General features: G+C 40.0%; 3 protein-coding genes across 3 annotated transcripts in view; 2 read left to right on the top strand and 1 right to left on the bottom strand.

Annotated features, from left to right (window-relative positions):
* The window catches only part of slc2a11b (solute carrier family 2 member 11b), a 6,691-nt gene extending 1,165 nt beyond the window's left edge, over positions 1-5,526 (top strand). Inside the window, exons 3-12 of the mRNA XM_060883451.1 lie at positions 21-177; positions 516-640; positions 789-918; positions 1,326-1,474; positions 3,024-3,211; positions 3,296-3,406; positions 3,918-4,019; positions 4,418-4,493; positions 4,703-4,830; positions 5,026-5,526. Coding sequence (XP_060739434.1) covers positions 21-177; positions 516-640; positions 789-918; positions 1,326-1,474; positions 3,024-3,211; positions 3,296-3,406; positions 3,918-4,019; positions 4,418-4,493; positions 4,703-4,830; positions 5,026-5,220 — 1,361 coding nt within the window. The 3' untranslated portion in view covers positions 5,221-5,526. The remainder of the gene's footprint in view (positions 1-20; positions 178-515; positions 641-788; positions 919-1,325; positions 1,475-3,023; positions 3,212-3,295; positions 3,407-3,917; positions 4,020-4,417; positions 4,494-4,702; positions 4,831-5,025) is intronic.
* Positions 5,527-7,199: 1,673 nt separating this feature from the next.
* Positions 7,200-9,311, top strand: gstt2 (glutathione S-transferase theta 2). Its single transcript, XM_060883269.1, has 5 exons — positions 7,200-7,421; positions 7,754-7,841; positions 8,028-8,178; positions 8,456-8,632; positions 8,888-9,311. The coding sequence occupies exons 1-5, from the start codon at positions 7,313-7,315 to the stop codon at positions 9,032-9,034; spliced, it is 672 nt and encodes a 223-aa protein (XP_060739252.1). The 5' UTR covers positions 7,200-7,312; the 3' UTR covers positions 9,035-9,311.
* Positions 9,312-9,428: 117 nt separating this feature from the next.
* Positions 9,429-20,795, bottom strand: chek2 (checkpoint kinase 2). The gene is made up of 15 exons (XM_060884104.1): positions 20,676-20,795; positions 18,714-18,985; positions 17,248-17,372; positions 16,940-17,072; positions 15,999-16,089; positions 15,730-15,826; positions 15,571-15,624; positions 15,416-15,480; positions 14,507-14,606; positions 14,135-14,221; positions 13,393-13,556; positions 12,267-12,382; positions 10,196-10,281; positions 9,928-10,026; positions 9,429-9,607 (listed from the first exon to the last, which is right to left on the bottom strand). The coding sequence occupies exons 2-15, from the start codon at positions 18,970-18,972 to the stop codon at positions 9,548-9,550; spliced, it is 1,536 nt and encodes a 511-aa protein (XP_060740087.1). The 5' UTR covers positions 18,973-18,985; positions 20,676-20,795; the 3' UTR covers positions 9,429-9,547.
* Positions 20,796-22,701: the final 1,906 nt, after the last annotated feature.

The raw sequence follows: 22,701 nt of genomic DNA on the forward strand, positions 1-22,701 counted from the left end.
GTGTGTGTGTGTTCAGGAAGTGCAGCACTTTATTAACCAGACGTGGATGCAGCGTTACGACAGTCACATCTCACCAGAGCTCCTCACACTGCTCTGGTCCTCCATCGTCTCTGTGTTCACTATTGGGGGATTAGTGGGAGCTTCAGTTGGAGCTTCTCTAGCAGTTCACTTTGGAAGGTGCTAATCTCACACACACACACACATACACACACACACACACACACACACACACACACACACACACACATGCACACACACTTCACAAATAAAACAAAAGCCAGTGGGTAAACATTCAAATAAGGCCACAAGCTGAGATGAAGGGACAGTATGAAAAACAAGGAAATTCATGCAAGATGAAGAGCCGAGACATTAAAACATGAGCCAAGACAAAAAAAAATCAGATGAAGGTCCAAGTGTTGAGATGAAGACCTCGGATGAAGAGCTTAAAGGAGACCTGCTCGCATGGCATGTGTTAAAAACAGGTGTAAATAAATCTCTTTCTGCCTTCTTCTCAGAAAAGGAACGTTGTTGATCAACAACTCGTTCTCTCTGTTAGCAGCAGTGCTAATGGGCTTGAGTTATCTTACTGCTGTATTCGAGCTGCTCATCGCTGGTCGTTTCATCTCCGGGATAAACGCAGGTGACAAATTATGAACAATATTAATTACAGCAGGACAAACACTTCAATCTGCACAGGGTTCTGATATAGATTTAACCTAACTGCAGTTTCTACAGCAGCTGTGTGTGTGTGTATGTGTGTGTGTATGTGTGTGTGTGTGAGATTCCAGGTGTAGGGATCTGTGTTCAGCCACTGTACCTGGGGGAAATTGCCCCCCGTGCTCTGCGTGGCACCATGGCGATGGGAACATCCATTTTCATCACAGGAGGAATTCTAACAGGACAAGTGATGGGACTGACGTTAGTAATCACGATAATCACAAAGTCACACTGTTCTTCTGAATATTAACTCAGACCTGTGTGATGCTTTTATATAAGAAGTTAATATTGAGGAAAAAGTCCAAAGATTTTGTTTATTTTTGCTCCTGCAGCAAAAATAGTTCCCAAAGAAGCTACAATTAGATGTTTAGATGTTTGTGTGATGAAATCTATTGTAATTTATTAGTTTATTACAGAAACAGAGCTTCAGTTCTGACTGAATGTGATTCTAATTTTAATTTGTGTCTTCTCTAAATTCCCATTTCTGGCTTTGAGCAGATTCCTTCATCTAGAGTGACATTAAGAGGAAGCATTACAGTATTATAGAATTGTGTGTGTGTGTGTGTGTGTGTGTGTGTGTGTGTGTGTATGTATGTGTGTGTATACAGTGAAATATTAGGTGGAGAACAGTACTGGCCTCTTCTCCTTGTCTCCCCGTGTCTTCCTGCTGTTCTTCAGCTCATTTTCTTGCCCCAGTTTCCTGAAAGTCCTCGATTCCTGCTGATCGACCGAACTGATGAAGTTTCTTGCACCACTGGTACACCGACTCTGTATTCAAACCGACTCTGTATTCACACCGACTCTGTATTCACACTGACTCTGTATTCACACCGACTCTGTATTCAAACCGACTCTGTATTCACACCGACTCTGTGTTCATACTGACTCTGTATTCACACCGACTCTGTATTCACACCGACTCTGTATTCACACCGACTTTGTATTTGCACTGACTCTGTGTTCATACTGACTCTGTATTCACACTGACTCTGTGTTCATACTGACTCTGTATTCACACTGACTCTGTGTTCACACCGACTCTCTATTCACACTGACTCTGTTTTCACACTGACTCTGTATTCACACCGACTCTGTGTTCACACTGACTCTGTTCTCACACCGACTCTGTGTTCACACTGACTCTCTATTCACACTGACTCTGTATTCACACCGACTCTGTATTCACACTGACTCTGTTCTCACACCGACTCTGTGTTCACACTGACTCTGTATTCACACTGACTCTGTTCTCACACCGACTCTGTGTTCACACCGACTCTGTATTCACACTGACTCTGTATTCACACTGACTCTGTTTTCACACTGACTCTGTGTTCACACTGACTCTTTATTCACACTGACTCTGTTTTCACACCGACTCTGTGTTCTATGGTGGCCGAGAAGTGCAAAACACATTAACAAATCCGAAAACACAACGACAAGTCAGACAACCCAGAAACGGTAGTGTATCGTTTTTGAATGGAAACTTACCGATCATTGGACAAGACACCTGTCACTCAAGATATACAGGTATGGAATCTTATGTGTAATGTGTAAAGTTCTCCGTTTAAATATAAGAAAATAACAGAATTAATCCACAGTAATCCATTCCATCCATACATTCCAACTTTTCCCTGCAGCAGACTGTTGAACTTCATGTATACCTTGAGTGACAGGTGTCTTGTCCAATCACAAACTATACCAACCACTTCCGGGTTGTCTGAAATGTCGTTGTGTTTTCTGATTTGTTAATGTGTTTCGTGCACCGATTCAGACAACCCAGAAGCGGTAGGTATAGTTGTGAATTGTGAATGGAAACTTACCGATCATTGGACAAGACGACTGTCATTAAAGATATAAAGGTGAATGAAAGGTGTCTCGTCCAATGATGGTAAGTTTCCATTCACAAACTATACCAACCTCTTCCAGGTTGTCTGACTTGATTTGTTAATGTGTTTTGCACTTCTCGGCCACCGTAGTGTTCACACCGACTCTGTTTTCACACCGACTCTGTTTTCACACCGACTCTGTGTTCACACCGACTCTGTGTTCACACCGACTCTGTGTTCACACCGACTCTGTGTTCACACTGCTGTTGGTTAATGATGAACATTTATTTGATTGCTTGAACATCAGTCAGACTGAACATCAATTTATTTTTCTGAATTTTTTTTTTATTGTTAGAAGCTCTGTTTTGAAAAATTCACTGGCGCATAAAGGACAAAAGCCGCCTTGTGACTTGTGGAATGTTCTGGTCTATGTCCTGTCAGGAGTATGTGCGTATGTGTGTGTGTGTGTTCCCTCAGCTTTGAAGCAGATCCATGGTGGAGAACATTTCCAGGTTGAGATGGAGGACATGCAGCGAGAACGAATCAGTGCTGAAGGAATCAAGCCCAAAAAACCCTGGCAGCTTTTTACTGAGTGCAGAAACCGCTGGCCTCTTTTTATCATCATCATAATCAGCACAGCACAGCAGCTCAACGGCATCAACGCTGTACAACACACACACAAACACGCTGAACAAGCCTGCTGCTGGTGTGTATATGATGTGTGTTATAATGTATTATCACTCTTTCAGATTTATTTCTATGCAGAATATATCTTTAGTGAAGCTGGAATTCCATCTGAAAACATTCCTTATGTCACCGTGGGAACAGGAATGTGTGAGTGTGTAACAGCGCTAACGTGTGTAAGTCACAAACACACAATGAGACACAAAACTCACAACAGTTTAAACGGCATTATCGTCTAGTGGGCTTGAGTCTGAGGGCACTAATGTAAAAGTCCTGTTTTTCACTTAAACACAGGTTTTTATTATGAATGAGTTTATCAGCAACTGGCGTGAAAAGTGAAATCTGAAAAGTTCAGTTTCTTCATATTCAGTTCGTCTCCTTCTGCTTTAATGAGAGTGAGAACTTGAGCTGCATGAACTCCATCATTTTAGATCAAATCCATCAGCGTGTCGTCTGATCAGCACTTTAGTAGAAGAGATTAAACATTAATTTGATCAATATCACACATTTAATGTGGTGTGTAATTGTGTGTGTGTGTGTGTGTGTGTGATGTGTGTGTATATGCATGTGTGTGCATGTGTTTGTGTGTATGTGGTCTGTGTGTGTATGTGGTGTGTGCGTGTTGTGTGTGTATGTGGTGTGGGTGTGTGTTGTGTGTGTGTGCGTGCATGTGTGTGTGTGTTGTAGAGTTTACTGATTGAACGATTGGGACGTCGAGCTCTGATTATTGGAGGATATTCTCTCATGTCTTTGTGGTGTGTCTGCTTTACTCTCACACTCAGCTTTCAGGTAACAAATGAATTTTTACACAAATCAGAATAAAATCTATTATGAGACAACTTGTTTATTACAGACACAGAGATGGTGAATGTATGTGCACATTTTGTTCAGTTATATTACCATGTAATCGATCATCTTTCTTTACAAACATGTCCATGTTTGGCTACAGATGTGTTTTTCATGTGAGATGAAATAAATAAATTCAGGCTTCGTGCTTCACCAACACGGCTCTGTAATTCAGAACAGACTCAGAGTTAAACACTCTGCTGTTGTGTGTGAAGAATATACTGAATTGTTTCACAGCATCTTGCTCTTGATAAATAAATGTGTATTGAGTCACACGGTGAAAGGAAATCTACAAATAGATTCATATTTATTTTGTATTCTTTACTTTCCTTCTCCTGCAGAAGTCCAGCTCCTTGGTGCCGTATCTCAGCATGCTCTGTGTCTTCGCCTTCATCCTCAGCTTTGGCCTTGGACCAGGTCATACAAAGCAGGAACCAAACAACCAAATAAATAAACAACAAACAAACAACAAACAAAACAAACCAAGTATTTAATGACTAAGGATGAGTAAATAGATGAAGGGAAAAATGTAAATAATTCTCAGTGTGACTTTTAGTTATTGTTTATGTTTTTGTGTGTGTGTTACTGTGTGTATGTTATTGTGTGATTCATGTTTTGTCCTGTAGGTGGTGTGACAAACATTCTGATTACAGAGCTTTTCACCCAGACCACTCGTCCTGCAGCATACATGATCGCTGGCTCAGTCAACTGGCTCAGTTTCTTCTTCATCAGCTTGGTGTTCCCCTTCATAGTGGTACGTCCCAGCAGTGTAACTGACTAATAGAGCAGAGTTCCCCTTCATAGTGGAACCTTCCTGAATGTTAGAACATTCAGTTGAGAACAGTTTACACATGAATGATTTACTAATAAATATTAGTATATATTTATTATAATACATATTTTCTCTCTTTCTTTCTGTGTTGTTCATCTCTCTCTATCTTTTGTGCAGAGTGGACTGCAACAGTTCTGTTTTCTCGTGTTTTTAGTGATTTGTTGCCTCGTCACCACATTCATCTTCTTTTTTGTGCCAGAAACTAAAAACAAGACGTTTCTGGACATCCAGTCTGAGTTACATGAAAAGAAGACAAATGTGTCTCAGGTGTCTAACAAAGTAGACCTCTCTCAGGTGTCCACATCTCTGTGACATGGACATGGTTATTGTCTCTGCAGCTTCACAGCAGCTTTTTATTATTTTGTGTTTTCCTCAGTAACTCTGCTCAGATGTGTATTAATGAAGGTCTTCTCTGCTTCGTGTGATTATTGGAATGTAACAAAGACCATTTTTACTTTACTTACTTGTTGATGACTGAAATGACATTAAAGCTCCACACACTTGTGCTTGTAAATCATCACAACTTTATGGTTGGTTATATTTAGCATCCTAAACAAGTGGCACCTGACAGGGAAAAGTGTCACTCAATAAGTTACACTAGAAAAGTTAAAGTTAAAAATATAATTTCAGTCTGTGTTTATGAACCATAACCCTAACACTATCCCTGAATATAAACCACTATCCCCTAATCCCTAATTTAAACCACTATCACCTAACCATAACCCTAACCTTATCCTCTAACCCTAACTCTAACCCTAATCCCTAACCCTAACCTTATCCTCTAACCCTAAATTTAACCCTAATCCCTAACCCTAACCTCTAACAGTCCTCATGCTCACATTGAGCTTTTAGCTGTGAGCTGCAGTCAGTGAATCTGTATAAATCAGTAAACAATCAATAAACATTAATACCAACAGAAACATCAGCATTTATCTGACAGCAGTGCAAACATACATACATAGATAAAATAATGAACATTATAAATATGTTTAAATAGAGTGGTTCTTGTTCTTCATAATCAGAATGGAACAATACCTGAATAATATAATTAGAACAGAATTTTAGAATCTATCTTAAGTAGCACTTTCACACAGAGTCACATGGAGCGTGGAGTCTATACCTGGGCTTTGGGCTCAGAAAGCAGAGGGCACTATGTAGGATGAGCCAACCCATAGCAAGACACACACACTTAGTGATGATGATGTAGGAGAACTTATGTAACGAGATATCATCTATGTTTGCTTTGTCCCTTCATTATAGTTTTGTTATTTATTTCTGTATTTGTTACGCTTATTAAGAGCTAAACCCGTCATGTATGAGAGAAAGGTGTTGCCTGTACACCTGTGCACCTGTCATTACATGTACACCTGTACACCTGTGCACCTGTCATTACATGTACACCTGTTCACCTGTGCATCTGTCATTACATGTACACCTGTACACCTGTCATTACATGTACACCTGTGCACATGTGCACCTGTCATTACATGTACACCTGTTCACCTGTGCACCTGTCATTACATGTACACCTGTTCACCTGTGCACCTGTCATTACATGTACACCTGTGCACCTGTCATTACATGTACACCTGTGTACATGTGCACCTGTCATTACATGTACACCTGTTCACCTGTGCACCTGTCATTACATGTACACCTGTTCACCTGTACACCTGTCATTACATGTACACCTGTGCACCTGTCATTACATGTACACCTGTGCACCTGTCATTACATGTACACCTGTGCACCTGTCATTACATGTACACCTGTGCACCTGTCATTACATGTACACCTGTTCACCTGTGCACCTGTCATTACATGTACACCTGTGCACCTGTCATTACATGTACACCTGTTCACCTGTGCACCTGTCATTACATGTACACCTGTTCACCTGTCATTACATGTACACCTGTATGGAAGTAGCTGGAAATGTCTGGTCGAAGCATTACACCACACTCAAACACACACAAAAACACAAATACACACAACTAGACACACACACACAAACACAGATAACTAAAAATTATAAAGTATAAAATCACATTTAAATTTATCCCAAATGAGCAACAGTAACACGAAAAACTCCCTGAGATGATATAAGAAACCTTGAGGGGAACCAGAACCAGATCGTTGGAATAAGGAAAAGTTTTTTATGTAAAGTAAATTAATTTATGCAAAATCAGGCAGCAAAAACAGGGAGATTTAAAAACAAAACAGTTCGAAAATAACGGAGCTGGCAGCCCTGATGACGTCACACACCATAGCGGTGCAATGTGTGCGCCCCCTGGTGGTGTATTTGGGAAACACAGAGCGAAGTGTCTGGGGAAGATTCAGGACCGCGTTTCAGCAGATATTGTTGTTGTTGTTGTTGTTGTTTAAATAGTTCCGCGGTCTGATCATGTTGAAGGTGTATGTGGATCTGATGTCACAGCCATGTCGAGCTCTCATCATCTTTCTCACCGTGAATAAAATCCCACACACTGTTCACACTGTAGCGCTGCGGAAAGGTAACGACCTGAAACTACACAACTCTATACAAACTCTACACTAAACTCTACACAACTCTATACAAACTCTACACTAAACTCTACACAACTCTATACAAACTCTACACTAAACTCTACACAACTCTATACAAACTCTACACTAAACTCTACACAACTCTATACAAACTCTACACAACTCTATACAAACTCTACACTAAACTCTACACACAGTAACTCTGTGCTGCTGTGTAAATCCAATCTGTCAGTAAATTATACTGCAGCACAGAGAAGTGTGTGTTAACTGAACTTTAACCTCCTGAGCTACAGAGATGTGTGTGTGTGTGTGTGTGTAGGACAGAACAGGACTCCAGAGTTCATGAAACTGAACCCAATGCAGAAAGTTCCAGTCATGGAGGAGGACGGTTTCATCCTCACAGAGAGGTGAGAGAGGAGTTTAGAACACACACACACACACACACACACACACTGCTCACCTGACAATGTACAAACAAGTAGTTTTTTTTTTAAGTGTAATCATGGCCACTAGCTGGTGAACTTTTACACAGAAGGAATGAATGTAGTGTAAAGTGTGTTAGTGTAATTATTCCCTCCTCCTGTGTGTGTCAGTGACGCCATACTCAAATACCTGACTGCAGCCTACAGTGTCCCAGACCATTGGTATCCACAGCAACCGCAGAAGAGGGCAAGAGTTGACGAGTACACGGCCTGGCATCACATGAACACACGCCTCCATGCCTCCAAAGTGTTCATTACAGAGGTGGGCGGAGCTAACAAAGGAATCATACTGCACACTGTTAACCTAATACTGACTGAGCAATCACAACTAATCGTAGCTACACTGCTAGTGTTATTGTCAGGAACATCAGATATTAATGACATAGAAAGTTTGAACAACCACCAGCAGTTTAACACAAACACACCATTAGTTGTGAATTACGTTTATTCAGAGATCAGCAGCAAAACTGCTGCAAACTGATCTGCAGTGTCATCAGTTAAGGATAAACTTTACTCCCGGCCTGTGCGTGTGTGTGTAGGTGTTAACACCACGGTTGTCAGGACAGCCGGTGGACGATGTTAAACTGCAGCGTGCGCTGTGGGAACTGGATGCAACACTTGACAAACTGGAAACGATGTTCCTGAAGGATACAGACTTCCTGTGTGGTGATGACCTCACGCTGGCTGACCTGCTTGCTGTCTGTGAGCTCATGCAGGTCAGAGTTTATACCACACAGAACACACCGTAACATCAAGATTCACACCACAACACACACCACACCACACCATGCAATCACACAACACACCACTTTTTTTAAGTGTGACTATTCACACTGATCAGTGTACTACAGCACTGTCAGCATTAGCCATGGTGATTAACATCATAAAAGGCTAACAGAGCTTAGTTTTGCAGTGTTCTGTACTACTCATTTTGGTGTATATTTGTTGTCGTTGTGTGTGTGTGTGTGTAGCCCTTGGCTGGAGGAAGAGACGTTTTGATGAATCGGCCGAGGCTGCAGGAGTGGAAGAGTCGAATTCAGTCTGTACTCGGTGATTCGTTTGACCAAGCACATAAAATCCTTTATAGACTGAAAGATAAACACATCAGCAAACTCTAACACACACACACACACACACAGGGTCTCACTATAGGGCATTTGATTCAGCAGATCAAATGAAACCTAAGAAATTACTTTAAGAGACAAAAAACATTACAGATAATAAATCTTTTTAAAACTTCAGTTTCAGGTTGTGATGAAAAAAGTGTGGCTGCTGCTCATTAAAATTTATTATAAACTAATTAATTAAAATATCCACTCCAATCACAAATTTAATATTCATACACAGAATACTTTCCATGTGTGATGTCATTTTTAAATAAAAACTTGAATCTTGTGCAAATGTCTTATTATTTTTAATTTTCTTAACTGGAGCATGTCAGTTTATAGGGTTATGGTCTACAATATTTGATGACAGACAGACAGACAGGTTCAGAGTAAATAGACAAATCACTGACAATGTTAAAAACCATTTATTGAAAAAAGTACACAAACAGTGTATATACATACAAACAGAGACATGTGTATGCAAAACGCACACACACACAGGCTGGATAGAAAGTGTGTGTAGTGTCATGCTCGCCTTTTAGACGCGGATGTTTCTTCTTCCCCCTCAGCTTTACGTTTTGATCTCTACAGCATACACAGACACACACACACATGTAGGTTATGGTAGTACAGTGATTGACAGGATTAGATTATTCACAGGCTATTATAAGGAATCAGACATTAACAGTGACTGTCACAGATTAGACACAGAGAGGCAGGAGTAACTCCTGGATTAACAGACTGACTCTGCTATAATTCAGATTTAAGGACTGACCCTGAAGGACAATTTAATCAGAAGTAGGGATTCTAAGGAACAGGTACTAACAATGCAAACTGTTAATTATTTAAATTGAAGAAACAACACATGACTTTAAGAAGACAACTAAAGTGTGTGTGTGTCTCACTCTCTGTGGTTCTTCAGGTTGTGATGTTACAGCTCGTCTTGGCTTGTCGGGCTGTGTTGGGTTCATCAGGCTAAACGCCATCATCTTCATCTTCTCGTCCTATTTATACAGACAGATATCTGTGAACTGTAATAGTTTTAAACACACCTCACTCACTCACTCACTCACTCACTCACTCACACTCTGTCTCTCTCTCACTCACTCTCACACTCACTCACTCACACTCTCTCACTTTCACTCACTCACTCACTCACTCACACTCTCTCACATTAAGCCATGGGTGCTGCAGTGCCTCTGAAATACTCAGACGTTTATTTGGATCCACAACCAGCAGCTTCTTCACCAGATCTTTAGCTGAAACAGAACAATAATAAAGCTTTAATAAAATTACATATGGTAAATACAATACAATAAAATAGAATACAGTGGAATATTATAGAATATAAATTGATACTAGGACTTATTTATTCATTTTAAGAATATATTATGGCTCAAAATGCTGTTCATAAAAGACTCAGAACTCGTACACATTTGTAACATAAATGTATATTATTTCTGCCAATTAATCTATATTCAATAATCCAACAAGACAAACCAAAAAAACAACCAGGGGGCGAGAGACAAGAGCATTAAGTAGAAAGCCAAGACAATGCTGCAGTGGAGTGTGTCTTATAGTGTATATACAGGGAGTGCAGAATTATTAGGCAAATGAGTATTTTGACCACATCATCCTCTTTATGCATGTTGTCTTACTCCAAGCTGTATAGGCTCGAAAGCCTACAACCAATTAAGCATATTAGGTGATGTGCATCTCTGTAATGAGAAGGGGTGTGGTCTAATGACATCTACACCCTATATCAGGTGTGCATAATTATTAGGCAACTTCCTTTCCTTTGGCAAAATGGGTCAAAAGAAGGACTTGACAGGCTCCGAAAAGTCAAAAATAGTGAGATATCTTGCAGAGGGATGCAGCACTCTTAAAATTGCCAAGCTTCTGAAGCGTGATCATCGAACAATCAAGCGTTTCATTCAAAATAGTCAACAGGGTCGCAAGAAGCGTGTGGAAAAACCAAGGCGCAAAATAACTGCCCATGAACTGAGAAAAGTCAAGCGTGCAGCTGCCAAGATGCCACTTGCCACCAGTTTTGCCATATTTCAGAGCTGCAACATCACTGGAGTGCCCAAAAGCACAAGGTGTGCAATACACAGAGACATGGCCAAGGTAAGAAAGGCTGAAAAACGACCACCACTGAACAAGACACACAAGCTGAAACGTCAAGACTGGGCCAAGAAATATCTGAAGACTGATTTTTCTAAGGTTTTATGGACTGATGAAATGAGAGTGAGTCTTGATGGGCCAGATGGATGGGCTCGTGGCTGGATCGGTAAAGGGCAGAGAGCTCCAGTCCGACTGAGACGCCAGCAAGGTGGAGGTGGAGTACTGGTTTGGGCTGGTATCATCAAAGATGAGCTTGTGGGGCCTTTTCGGGTTGAGGATGGGGTCAAGCTCAACTCCCAGTCCTACTGCCAGTTTCTGGAAGACACCTTCTTCAAGCAGTGGTACAGGAAGAAGTCTGCATCCTTCAAGAAAAACATGATTTTCATGCAGGACAATGCTCCATCACACGCGTCCAAGTACTCCACAGCGTGGCTGGCAAGAAAGGGTCTAAAAGAAGAAAAACTAATGACATGGCCTCCTTGTTCACCTGATCTGAACTCCATAGAGAACCTGTGGTCCATCATCAAATGTGAGATTTACAAGGAGGGAAAACAGTACACCTCTCTGAAGAGTGTCTGGGAGGCTGTGGTTGCTGCTGCACGCAATGTTGACGGTGAACAGATCAAAACACTGACAGAATCCATGGATGGCAGGCTTTTGAGTGTCCTTGCAAAGAAAGGTGGCTATATTGGTCACTGATTTGTTTTTGTTTTGTTTTTGAATGTCAGAAATGTATATTAGTGAATGTTGAGATGTAATATTGGTTTCACTGGTGAAAATAAATAATTGAAATGGGTATATATTTGTTTTTTGTTAAGTTGCCTAATAATTATGCACAGTAATAGTCACCTGCACACACAGATATCCTCCTAAAATAGCTAAAACTACAAACAAACTAAAAACTACTTCCAAAAATATTCAGCTTTGCTATTAATGAGTTTTTTGGGTTCATTGAGAACATGGTTGTTGTTCAATAATAAAATTAATCCTCAAAAATACAACTTCCCTAATAATTCTGCACTCCCTGTATATATATATATATATATGTGTGTGTGTGTGTGTGTGTGTGTGTGTGAAAAAGAGACAGTTAATGTGTTTTAAAGAGCATGCTCATGTTTACCTTGGGCAGAAACAGAGTCCCACTGTGAGCGGATAAAGCAGTAATGACCACTGATTATCTGATCACGCACTGACATTGAGCTTGACTCACTGTTAAACGGTGGATAACCTCCTAAACTGAGAGGGACACGAGAGAGGGATTGTGTTTATTTATTATCAGATTTTTGTGGTTAAAGTATCTTACATGATAAGCATAGGTTTAGTTTGTATTGGTGTGTGTGTGGGTGTGAGTGAGTTTAAGTTAGTGCGTGTGAGTGAGTGTATGTGGGTGAATGTGGGGTTAGTGGGTGTGAGTGAGCGAGTGAGTCTGAGTGAGTGTGGGGTTAGTGGGTGTGAGTGAGTGTGAGGTTAGTGGGTGTGAGTGAGCGAGTGAGTCTGAGTGAGTGTGTGGGAGTGAATGTGGGGTTAGTGGGTGTGAGTGAGCGAGTGAGTCTGAGTGAGTGTGGGTGAGTGAGTGTGAGTGAATGTGTGTGAGTGTGTGTGAGTGAGTGAATGTGGGGTGTGCGAGTGAGTGTGTGTGAGTGAGTGTGGGGTTAGTGAGTGTGTGTGAGTGAGTGAATGTGGGGTGTGTGAGTGAGTGTGTGGGGTTAGTGTGTGTGAGTGAGTGAGTGTGGGGTTAGTGTGTGTGTGGGGTTAGTGTGTGTGTGTGAGTGAGTGTGGGGTGTGTGAGTGAGTGTGTGTGAGTGAGTGAGTGTGGGGTTAGTGAGTGTGTGTGAGTGTGAGTGAGTGTGGGGTTAGTGAGTGTGTGTGAGTGAGTGTGAGTGAGTGTGGGGTTAGTGAGTGTGTGTGAGTGAGTGTGGGGTTAGTGAGTGTGTGTGAGTGAGTGTGGGGTTAGTGAGTGTGTGAGAGTGTGAGTGAGTGTGTGTGAGTGAGTGTGGGGTTAGTGAGTGTGTGTGAGTGTGGGGTTAGTGAGTGTGAGTGAGTGAGTGTGGGGTTAGTGAGTGTGTGTGAGTGAGTGAGTGTGTGAGTGAGTGAGTGAGTGTGGGGTTAGTGAGTGTGTGTGAGTGTGTGAGTGAGTGAGTGAGTGTGGGGTTAGTGAGTGTGTGTGAGTGTGTGAGTGAGTGAGTGAGTGAGTGTGGGGTTAGTGAGTGTGTGTGAGTGTGTGTGGGGTTAGTGAGTGTGAGTACCAAATGAATAGCAGTACTCCGAGGCTCCAGCAGTCCACAGCATGTGTGTATCCGCCCGTGGCGTCAGCAGTGAAGACTTCAGGAGCTAGAAATGTAGGAGTTCCACACAGAGTCTTCATTAGACTCGACTCCTCCAGAATCTTTGACTGGTTAAAGTCTGTGATCTAAAACACACACACACACACACACACACACACACACAATATCAGGTGACTGATGTTCAGTTGATTCAGTGATATTTTTGAACATATTGAACATGAATTGCATGAACAAATCATCACTAATATTGCATCTTAACACTGTGATTTGTCAATAGTATAGATTTGCCAAAAGTATGTGCCCCCTGACCATCACACCCAGATGTGTTTCTTACGCCTGTGTGTAACTTTACAGTTTCCTTCACTGGAACTCAGAGTCCAAACCCTGTTCCATCATGACAGTCACAATAGCTCCATGAAGACATGGTGTGGAGGTGAAGGTTGGAGTGAAGAACTCGAGTGTCCTGCACAGAGCTCTGACACTGACTCAACACCACTGAACACTGAATGAACCCCAGACATCCTCACCAACATCAGGGTCTGATCTCACTAATGCTCTTGTAGCTGAATGATCACTAATCCCCACAGACACAATCCAACATCTGTTCAACATCTGGGTGTGATTGTCAGGGTGCACATACTTTTCATCACTCATTTCTTCCTTACATCACTTCCTGTGATATGTACAGAGGTTTTGAGCTGACCTTGATGAGACACTCATCATCGTGGGAAGTGAGAAGCACATTTTCTGGTTTAAGATCACGGTGGATGATGCCATTCTCATGGAGATACTGATCACACACACACACACACACACACACATTATGGAAAAAAGTAATACATTTGAAAGTTATCCATAATTTTATGTCCATCTGTCTGTTTCTGTTTATATTGACTGTCTGTCTGTCTGTCTGTCCAGCTCTACAGCTTAGCTCTCTCAAATGCACAAAATTCAAAATAAACTCTAATGAAATGGACCAGAGGACAAAGTTCCATCACAGTCAAACATCCAAGTCAGTTCACTCAAGGTTACTTCTACACACAGAGTGCACTTGGAACACAGCACAGTTTCTCACCTGTACAGCTTTAAGCATCTGAAAAAAGTAAAGCTTCGCAATTTTCTCCTTTAACCGCTTCTGAGCTTTAATCCTGCTGAAGAGTTCACCACCCTCAACACTCACACACACACACACACACACACACACACTTATTATTCTGAAATAAATAAATATTAATTTTCATGAAGATTTGTCAACCTTGGTGTCAAGGGGCCAAAACGAACAAAACATTTCTCCCAGATTTTATAAAGGTTTTTGGAGACAATGATTTACCCGTAAAGAACAAAGTGTGTGTATGCCACAGCTTCTGTATATTTATTTACACACACACAATATAAAAAATAATAATATAATTAGTTAAATTGTGAATGATGCAACAACATTAGTAATAAGTTTAAATATCAGTTAGTGCATGTGAGTAATAATCTATAAAGCTCGATACAATCTGATTTATTTAGTGATTTTACAGATTATCACCTGTTGAAGTTTTTACATTTGTTATTCATGAAAATTCTTTCATTTGGGAAAATGAATTTGATGTGAAACATATCAGAGCTGGGAATAAGTGAGGGTTCTTTTTTCTACCCTGTGGATCGGTGGCTTTCTGCAGACAGGAACCTTCTGCTTTTCTAACACACCATCAGGAAGGTGTGAGGAATTTGTGACCCCGAGTCCCAGATATGCTTCAGTTTAAACATTAAAACACATTAAACTGCAGTTTCTCTGTATGATGTGTTTGGGGTCCATAAACACTAGAACAGTAGAACAGTAGTCAAGCCTTTTTCTTTTCTCCTCATTTTCTCTCCTTCTCTTTAAAATTCATATCTAAATCTTTTCTGTTAATTACTCTCATTACTGAATTAGTGAACAGCGAGCCAACTATAGGAGGCAAGGCTTAGAGCTGAAGAACAAATCACCAATACTCACTACTCCAAGACGATGTAATAGGAATCCTGTGTCTGATAGAAATCTTCTGTTCGGATTAAACACGGCTGTGCAGAGAAATAAAATAAACAATTAGTGTAATATTTATTAGAGTTTATTACGTCACTGCACCGAATCGACACTGTAAAAGAACTCACATGATCAATTTTTTTCAGGATCTCAATCTCTCGTTCTGCGTTACGCATCGCTGTCTGCAGAGAAAGCGACACAAAACATCTCAGTCAGATTCACTCAGCAATAAAAATACATCTGTATGATAATGAGTTGATCATTTGAGGTTATTTCATGCTGCTTACCCCAACGGATGGGAAATCGTTCTTGTTGATGGTTTTTAATGCCACTTTTTTACACGTCTCTCTCTCTATGGCCAGTTTTACTTCCCCACACACACCACTGAAATCACACGCACACACACGTGTACACACACACACCCCAATCTGGACAAATTACTCTACTTTAGCAACAGACTATGATAAACACAGTCAATAAAATAAATAAAAGTAAGTTTTAAACTCTTACTGCTTACTTCTAAACCCTTACTTCATGTTTGAGTGACTGCACTTACGAGCCAATCTTGCGTGTGACGTGGTATTTTTCTCTGAATTCTTTAGGAAAGTTCGGCTGATCGTCCTCAGTCATGTCGACAAACATAAACACTGAGAAACAAAGACAGGTCCATAAACATTTAGACATTAAGTTATTTATTATATAGCTGTTTAATATAGTACACATACAACATATACATGTAGCTCAAAATGCAGGTTTTCAGCTTTTATACACGATCCACAATCTTTGTGATAATGTGTGTGATCGTCCTAATGAGCCTGAATGTCGCTGACTGATGATAATATCTTCTCTGGGTGGGGGTGGGGGTGGGGGTGGGGGTTAGAGAAAAGGAGGTTGTGTGGGAAGAAATGCAACACGTGTCCTGTTCACGTTATTAGAGTGGAATAAATACTGAAATACTGGAAGCTGATTATAGCTGTTAAAAAGATCAGAAATGCTTTTAAAAATAATAATAATTTAGAATTATTAAGAATCCCAGGTCCACCAAGCTGCACTGCTGGGCCCCTGAGGAAGGCCCTCAACCCTCAATTACTCAAAATAAATAATTTCAAATAATGAAATTTAATAATAAAGGTGTCTGCTAAATGCCAGAAATGTAAATGTCATTGTCTGATTTGAAGACCAGAGACCAGTGTACTGACAATCAACAGAACTGGCCTTGTTCTTCCAATATATTTGTAAAAACTGTAGGATCCATCAAAGATAAATGTTTTGTTGCTCTGCATTTAAGCATGTGTCCTTTTCTGGACTTCATCTTTTAGCTATGTGTTTGTAAGAAACATAATAAGGGAATAACACACACACTGGGGTGGGTGTTTGGGGTTGCACTGTAATCCCTACATCATTCCCCCAGGGGGAATGCCATCATTAGATATATATATGTGTGTGTTTGTGTGTGTGTGTATATGTGTATGTGTGTGTTTGTGTGTATTTTATTACCTTTGTGTTTGGGGTCTGCAAGTGACACCACAGAGTTGTTGCTCAACGGACATCGTTTTCCTTTACCAACCTCAGTGTCATCCACCCATGTACCATTTCCACTCAGATCCTCCAGATATACCACACTTTCATCCTGGAAACACACACACACACACACACACACACACACACACACAGGGTTTATCTCCCAATGAAGTACATGATGGAGATATTTTAGGTTAGCTATCAGTTCAAGCTGGTCCTTTCACTGACACCAACAGAGATGCAACACCCCTTCACTTTAATATGGAGGCTTTGTCTTTACTCACCCTGAAGATCTTGAAGTGTCTCTTGCTGTAGGTTCTGTAGCGTTGTGATGTCAGAATAATCGGGTCATTAAAACAATAATCATTGCGACTGTCCCGTCCGAAGTAGTACTGATTCTCCACACAGTCTATGTGCAGCACACACACACACACACAAACACACACACAATTACAGTGTCACGTGTATTTCTATGTATTTCCATTTACTCACTGAGAATAAGTAACTGATTTTTGCTAACATTGTCATTATAATTGTAGCTATTCTAACAATGGGAAATAGAGTTTCTCAACCACTGGAAACTATTGGTGTCATGGCTTGGGCTTGTATGGCTGCTTCTAGAACAGACTCACTAATCTTTTTAAGTAACTTGTGATGGTAACAACAGATTGAATTCAGAAGTCTACAGAAACATGGGCTAGCGATGTCTGATGCATGATGTCTGATTGCATGATTGCATGATGTCTGACAATTTACAAAAAAAAAAGCATTTATTCTAATCAGGATGAACGTCATCACGCAGCCAGACAATGATCCAAAACACAACACAGGACTTCATCAAGTGTAAAAGTGGAAGGTTTTAGAATGGACAAGTCAATCAGCCAACCTGAGAAGAATTTCACCTTCTAAATGTAACACAATTAAAGCTTAAAAGTATTTCATATTCATACGTTAATCTCAAACCCAAAGGATGCCCCCTAAAAATAGCTGCCCACTGCTCCGGGTGTGTGTTCACGGTGTGTGTGTTCACTGCTGTGTGTGTGTGTGTTCACTGCTGTGTGTGTGTGTGTTCACTGCTGTGTGTGTGTGTGTTCACTGCTGTGTGTGTGTGTGTGTGTTCACTGCTGTGTGTGTGTGTGTTCACTGCTGTGTGTGTGTGTGTGTGTTCACTGCTGTGTGTGTGTGTGTGTGTGTTCACTGCTGTGTGTGTTCACTGCTGTGTGTGTTCACTGCTGTGTGTGTGTTCACTGCTGTGTGTGTGTGTGTGTTCACTGCTGTGTGTGTGTTCACTGCTGTGTGTGTGTGTGTTCACTGCTGTGTGTGTGTGTGTGTGTGTGTGTGTTCACTGCTGTGTGTGTGTGTTCACTGCTGTGTGTGTGTGTGTGTGTTCACTGCTGTGTGTGTTCACTGCTGTGTGTGTGTGTGTTCACTGCTGTGTGTGTTCACTGCTGTGTGTGTGTGTGTTCACTGCTGTGTGTGTGTGTTCACTGCTGTGTGTGTGTTCACTGCTGTGTGTGTGTGTGTGTGTTCACTGCTGTGTGTGTGTGTTCACTGCAGTGTGTGTGCACTTTGGATGCTTTAAATGCAGAGAACGCATTCTGAGTATGGGTCACCGTACTTAGCCGTAAGTACGGTGACCCATACTTACGGCATACTTATGTCACGTCACTTTAAAAACAAAAAAAAAACAAGTGTGTCTTAAATACGTTTGGAGGAGATTGTAAATGTGTGAATGTGCTGTATCACGTACTGAGCACGTTAAAGCCTCTAATTAACGGCACTATTCTGCCCCAGTATTTGGGTTCAGGTTCTTCAGACTCCTCAGGTATAGACGACAGCTCTGTGATGGGGACGGTGTCCACTGAGCTCAACGTCCCTGAACCAGAAGATGAAGACTGGCTGGAAGAAGCCGGACCAGATGACGAGCTGGAGCTGGGCTGAGACTGAGTCTGGGACTGAGAGTGTGTTTGAGAGTGAGTTTGTTTGCTTGGTCCTGGTTCATCAGACATGTTAACCCTCTGCCTATAACACAAGTAGAACACAAACAGAATAATAACATGCTAACTTTGCAACAATATGTTCTGTAAATTCAGTTGCTGTTACACTGCTATATGTTTATATTGACAGAAAAATGAGATGTAATAACGTCCACGTCTGCCTTTCCTTCATCATTTAGTCATCATTTTGGTTTTCTCTAAGCTTTACTATTATTACGTTTTCTGCACATCATGAAATACAAATAAAAATCAGGAATGTGCTTTCACGTAAGGATAAAAGAAACCAGAACTTCAGACACTTTGGTAAATCTGCTGGAAATTCTTGGTTCAGTTTGGCTTACACATACATTGTAAATATATTAGTATTGATATCGTTATAATATGCTAACAACCCTTATTACAAAATGCTATACAAATATAGATGCACAAATGAATTTTTTTATTATTATTACATACAAGTTTATGGGTTTTTTGCACTTCTCACAGTAAAAAACCTACTTAATAACCATCACATCAAGAAATGAGTCAATCCGCACCAGCCGGAGTAGGTCTGCAGTGGAAAAGAGTGACTTTTGTTCATTGTTGATGATTAGTGTGGTTCATAGATATTTTTTCTTGTCTAGTAAACCTCCAGCAGACAACTTCATCAGTTCACACCTTCACCTTCAGATCAGTTTTGCTCTCTATTGGCTTTCAAACAGAAATTCATGATCACAGTTTATCCTAAATAAAAAGAATATTAAAAAAGGCATTCATTGAAAAACTAATATTTATTTAGTAGAATAATATATTATACTGTTACACTATTATACAGTGTAAGAATAGTAATATAAAAATATAAATTTTTAGTAAAAATGGCCTATTCTTATTTTAGCCTCAATTTCAGCTTATTTGTGTCAATATATAGAATATATTAAATACATTTTTAAAAAGGCTTTAGATTATAGCATTTCAGGACTCACAGAAATGATCATGAAAAATTTCATGTTGACATCCCTGAACTGAATATGATCTAAACAAACAAATCAACTAATAATAACAATAATAATAACAATAATAATGTGTACAAGAAAACAATATCTCAAGATCCTTGTGAAAAAACATTCAACAAAACATACTACAAAGAGCAACCGTTTTTCATTATATTACATTCATTAATGTCACATTTGTTGAAAAGTGTTCGTTGGTTGTATGTTAGATGGTGGGAAACAAAGACTATTGTAATTATTATTATTATGATTATTATTATGATTATTATATTCATTATTATAATGATGATGATGATTGTTGTTGTTATTATTATTGTTATTATTATAATAATTATTATTACTCTTACTGTAATTGTTATTATTATTTATTATTATGTATAATAATAATCATAATTATTATTATTATTATAGTTATTGTTTTTATTATTATTTATTGTTATTTATAATAATTATTATTGTTATTATTATTTATATTATTATCTCCGAAGGTTGTTCCTTAGTAGCACAGAGAAATAAGCACACAAATCATATGAATAAAGCTATTAAATGTATTAAACTCGCCGATAATTAACACTAAACAGAACAGAAACAGTGTAAAATGTTAAGTCTCAACCCGGAAGTTCATCTGAATTAATCCCCGTTTAACTCCGTTAGTGAAGCAAAATGCACGAGACACGAAGTAAAACAGAGCACGTGTTTTACTTATAACTGTTTTTTGTTACTCACGTTATGACGTTTATGATGAAGTCCGTGTTTTATTGTCCACGTTTCTGCAGCAGTCAGACGATACAGACCGCACCACATGGACAGAATTGCCGGGAAGCACGAACACGAACACGAGTGCAGCCAATCAGACGGCGCCAGCAGGGGACGCTGGGAAATGTAGTTTTAATTCATTTCATTATGGGCTTGAGGAAGTCGCCTATGTGTATAAAATATATGATGGAATTAGCGTCTCTATTGCACTCGTTCTGTGGCACTATCCTTATTTTATTATCATTATTATTATTATTATTATTATTGTTGTTGTTATTATTATTGATATTATTGTTATAGTTATTATTATTGATATTGTTATTATTATTATTATTATTATTATTATTATTATTGGTATTGGTATTATTGTTATTGTTATTATTATTGATATATATTGTTGTTATTGATATTATTATTAGATTAGATTAGATTCAACTTTATTGTCATTGTGCAAGGTACATGTACAGAGCCAATGAAATGCAGTTATCATCTAACCAGAAGTGCATAGATAGTTTATTTACAAGTGTCAGTGTAATAAATAAGGGTATGAGGTTATACAGAAGGTGTAGTAATATGTACATATAACTGAGTAAGGGTAAATATAGTGTGGTTTTTATATAAGTATGACACAGCATGAAGTGGTATGACAGATATAGCTGTACAAAAGGAATGTCATTATGAATATATATATATATATATATATATATATATATATATATATATATATATATATATATACACACACACACACACACACAATAAATGGAATAAATATGGATGGACATACAGAAGTGTAATGATTTTTTGTAATGAAGTGTAATGATGTAATGTAGTTTTTGGGTGGTGCAAGGATGCATTATTTTAAAGTGGTGCAAAATAGTGCAAAACACAGAAGAAAAGTGACAGTACAGTGGTGATTGTTAACACCATATCAGCTGTTCAGTGCAGAAACAGCCACGGGAAAGAAGCTATTTTTCAGTCTATTTGTTCTGGCTCTGAGACAACGGTAGCATCTGCCCAATGGGAAAAGTGTAAACAGTTCGTGGTTGGGGTGAGAGGGATCTTTGATGATGCCCCTCGCCCTTTGCAAACAGCGTTTTTTGGAAATGTTCTCGAAGGTGGGTAGTTCAATACCGATGATTTGTTGGGCAGTTTTCACCACCCTCTGAAGGGCTTTACGGTCTGAAGCTGTGCAGCTGCTGTACCACACTGAGATGCAGTTTGTGAGGATACTCTCAATGGTACAGCGGTAAAAGTTCTCCAGTATCCTGTAGCACAGACAGGACTTTTTAAGTCTCCTCAGAAAATATATGTGCTGTTGTGCCTTTCTGATCAGGATGGAAGAGTTTAGAGACCAGGTGAGGTCCTCAGAGATGTGTATTCCAAGGAACTTGAAGCTGGGTACACGCTCAACAGCAGTTCCGTTGATGTGAATTGGAAGATGAGTGTGATTGCCAGCACGTCTGAAATCCACAATGACCTCCTTGGTCTTTTTGGTGTTAAGTTCCAGGTTATTGTTCACACACCATGCTACTAGGTGCTGGATCTCCTCCCTGTAAGCCGTCTCGTACAGGGCGTACACGAGCGTAGAAGAGGTTGAGCTCGTTGGGGAGTGAGTCAGAACTGGTTGCAGGTGTTGCATTGGGTGGTTTGCGGTCAGTGATAGCCTGTGTTCCTTGCCACGTGCGTTGGGGGTCAGCAGAGTTGAAGTGCTCCTCAATCTGCTGTTTGTAAGCATGTTTGGCTTTGCAGATTCCCCTCCTCAGATCGGCTCTGGCGACGCTGTAGGCCCCCCGGTCTCCAGACCTCAAGGCGGTATTGCGTGCTTTGAGAATCCCCAGCATCCCCAGCAACAATAAAGGCTCCATCAGGATGCACTGTCTGCAGTTTGTTGATAGCAGAACTTAGTTCTTTCATGGCTATGCTAGCCTTAGCATCCGGGGGGACATACACTGCTATCACAACAACACATGTGAACTCACGTGGTAAATAAAAG

Source organism: Tachysurus vachellii, chromosome 12, assembly GCF_030014155.1.
Source record: "Tachysurus vachellii isolate PV-2020 chromosome 12, HZAU_Pvac_v1, whole genome shotgun sequence".
Classification (NCBI taxonomy): Eukaryota; Metazoa; Chordata; class Actinopteri; order Siluriformes; family Bagridae; genus Tachysurus; species Tachysurus vachellii.

Coding starts and splice junctions, on each gene's coding strand:
- gstt2 (XM_060883269.1), top strand. CDS start 7,313: ATGTTGAAGGTGTATGTGGATCTGATGTCACAGCCATGTCGAGCTCTC. Junction 7,842..8,027: donor GGTTTCATCCTCACAGAGAG/GTGAGAGAGGAG, acceptor TGTGTGTGTCAG/TGACGCCATACTCAAATACC. Junction 8,179..8,455: donor CCAAAGTGTTCATTACAGAG/GTGGGCGGAGCT, acceptor GTGTGTGTGTAG/GTGTTAACACCACGGTTGTC.
- chek2 (XM_060884104.1), bottom strand. CDS start 18,972: ATGTCTGATGAACCAGGACCAAGCAAACAAACTCACTCTCAAACACAC. Junction 15,625..15,729: donor ACGATTTCCCATCCGTTGGG/GTAAGCAGCATG, acceptor CTTTCTCTGCAG/ACAGCGATGCGTAACGCAGA. Junction 10,282..12,266: donor GGACTCTGTTTCTGCCCAAG/GTAAACATGAGC, acceptor GTTCTGTTTCAG/CTAAAGATCTGGTGAAGAAG.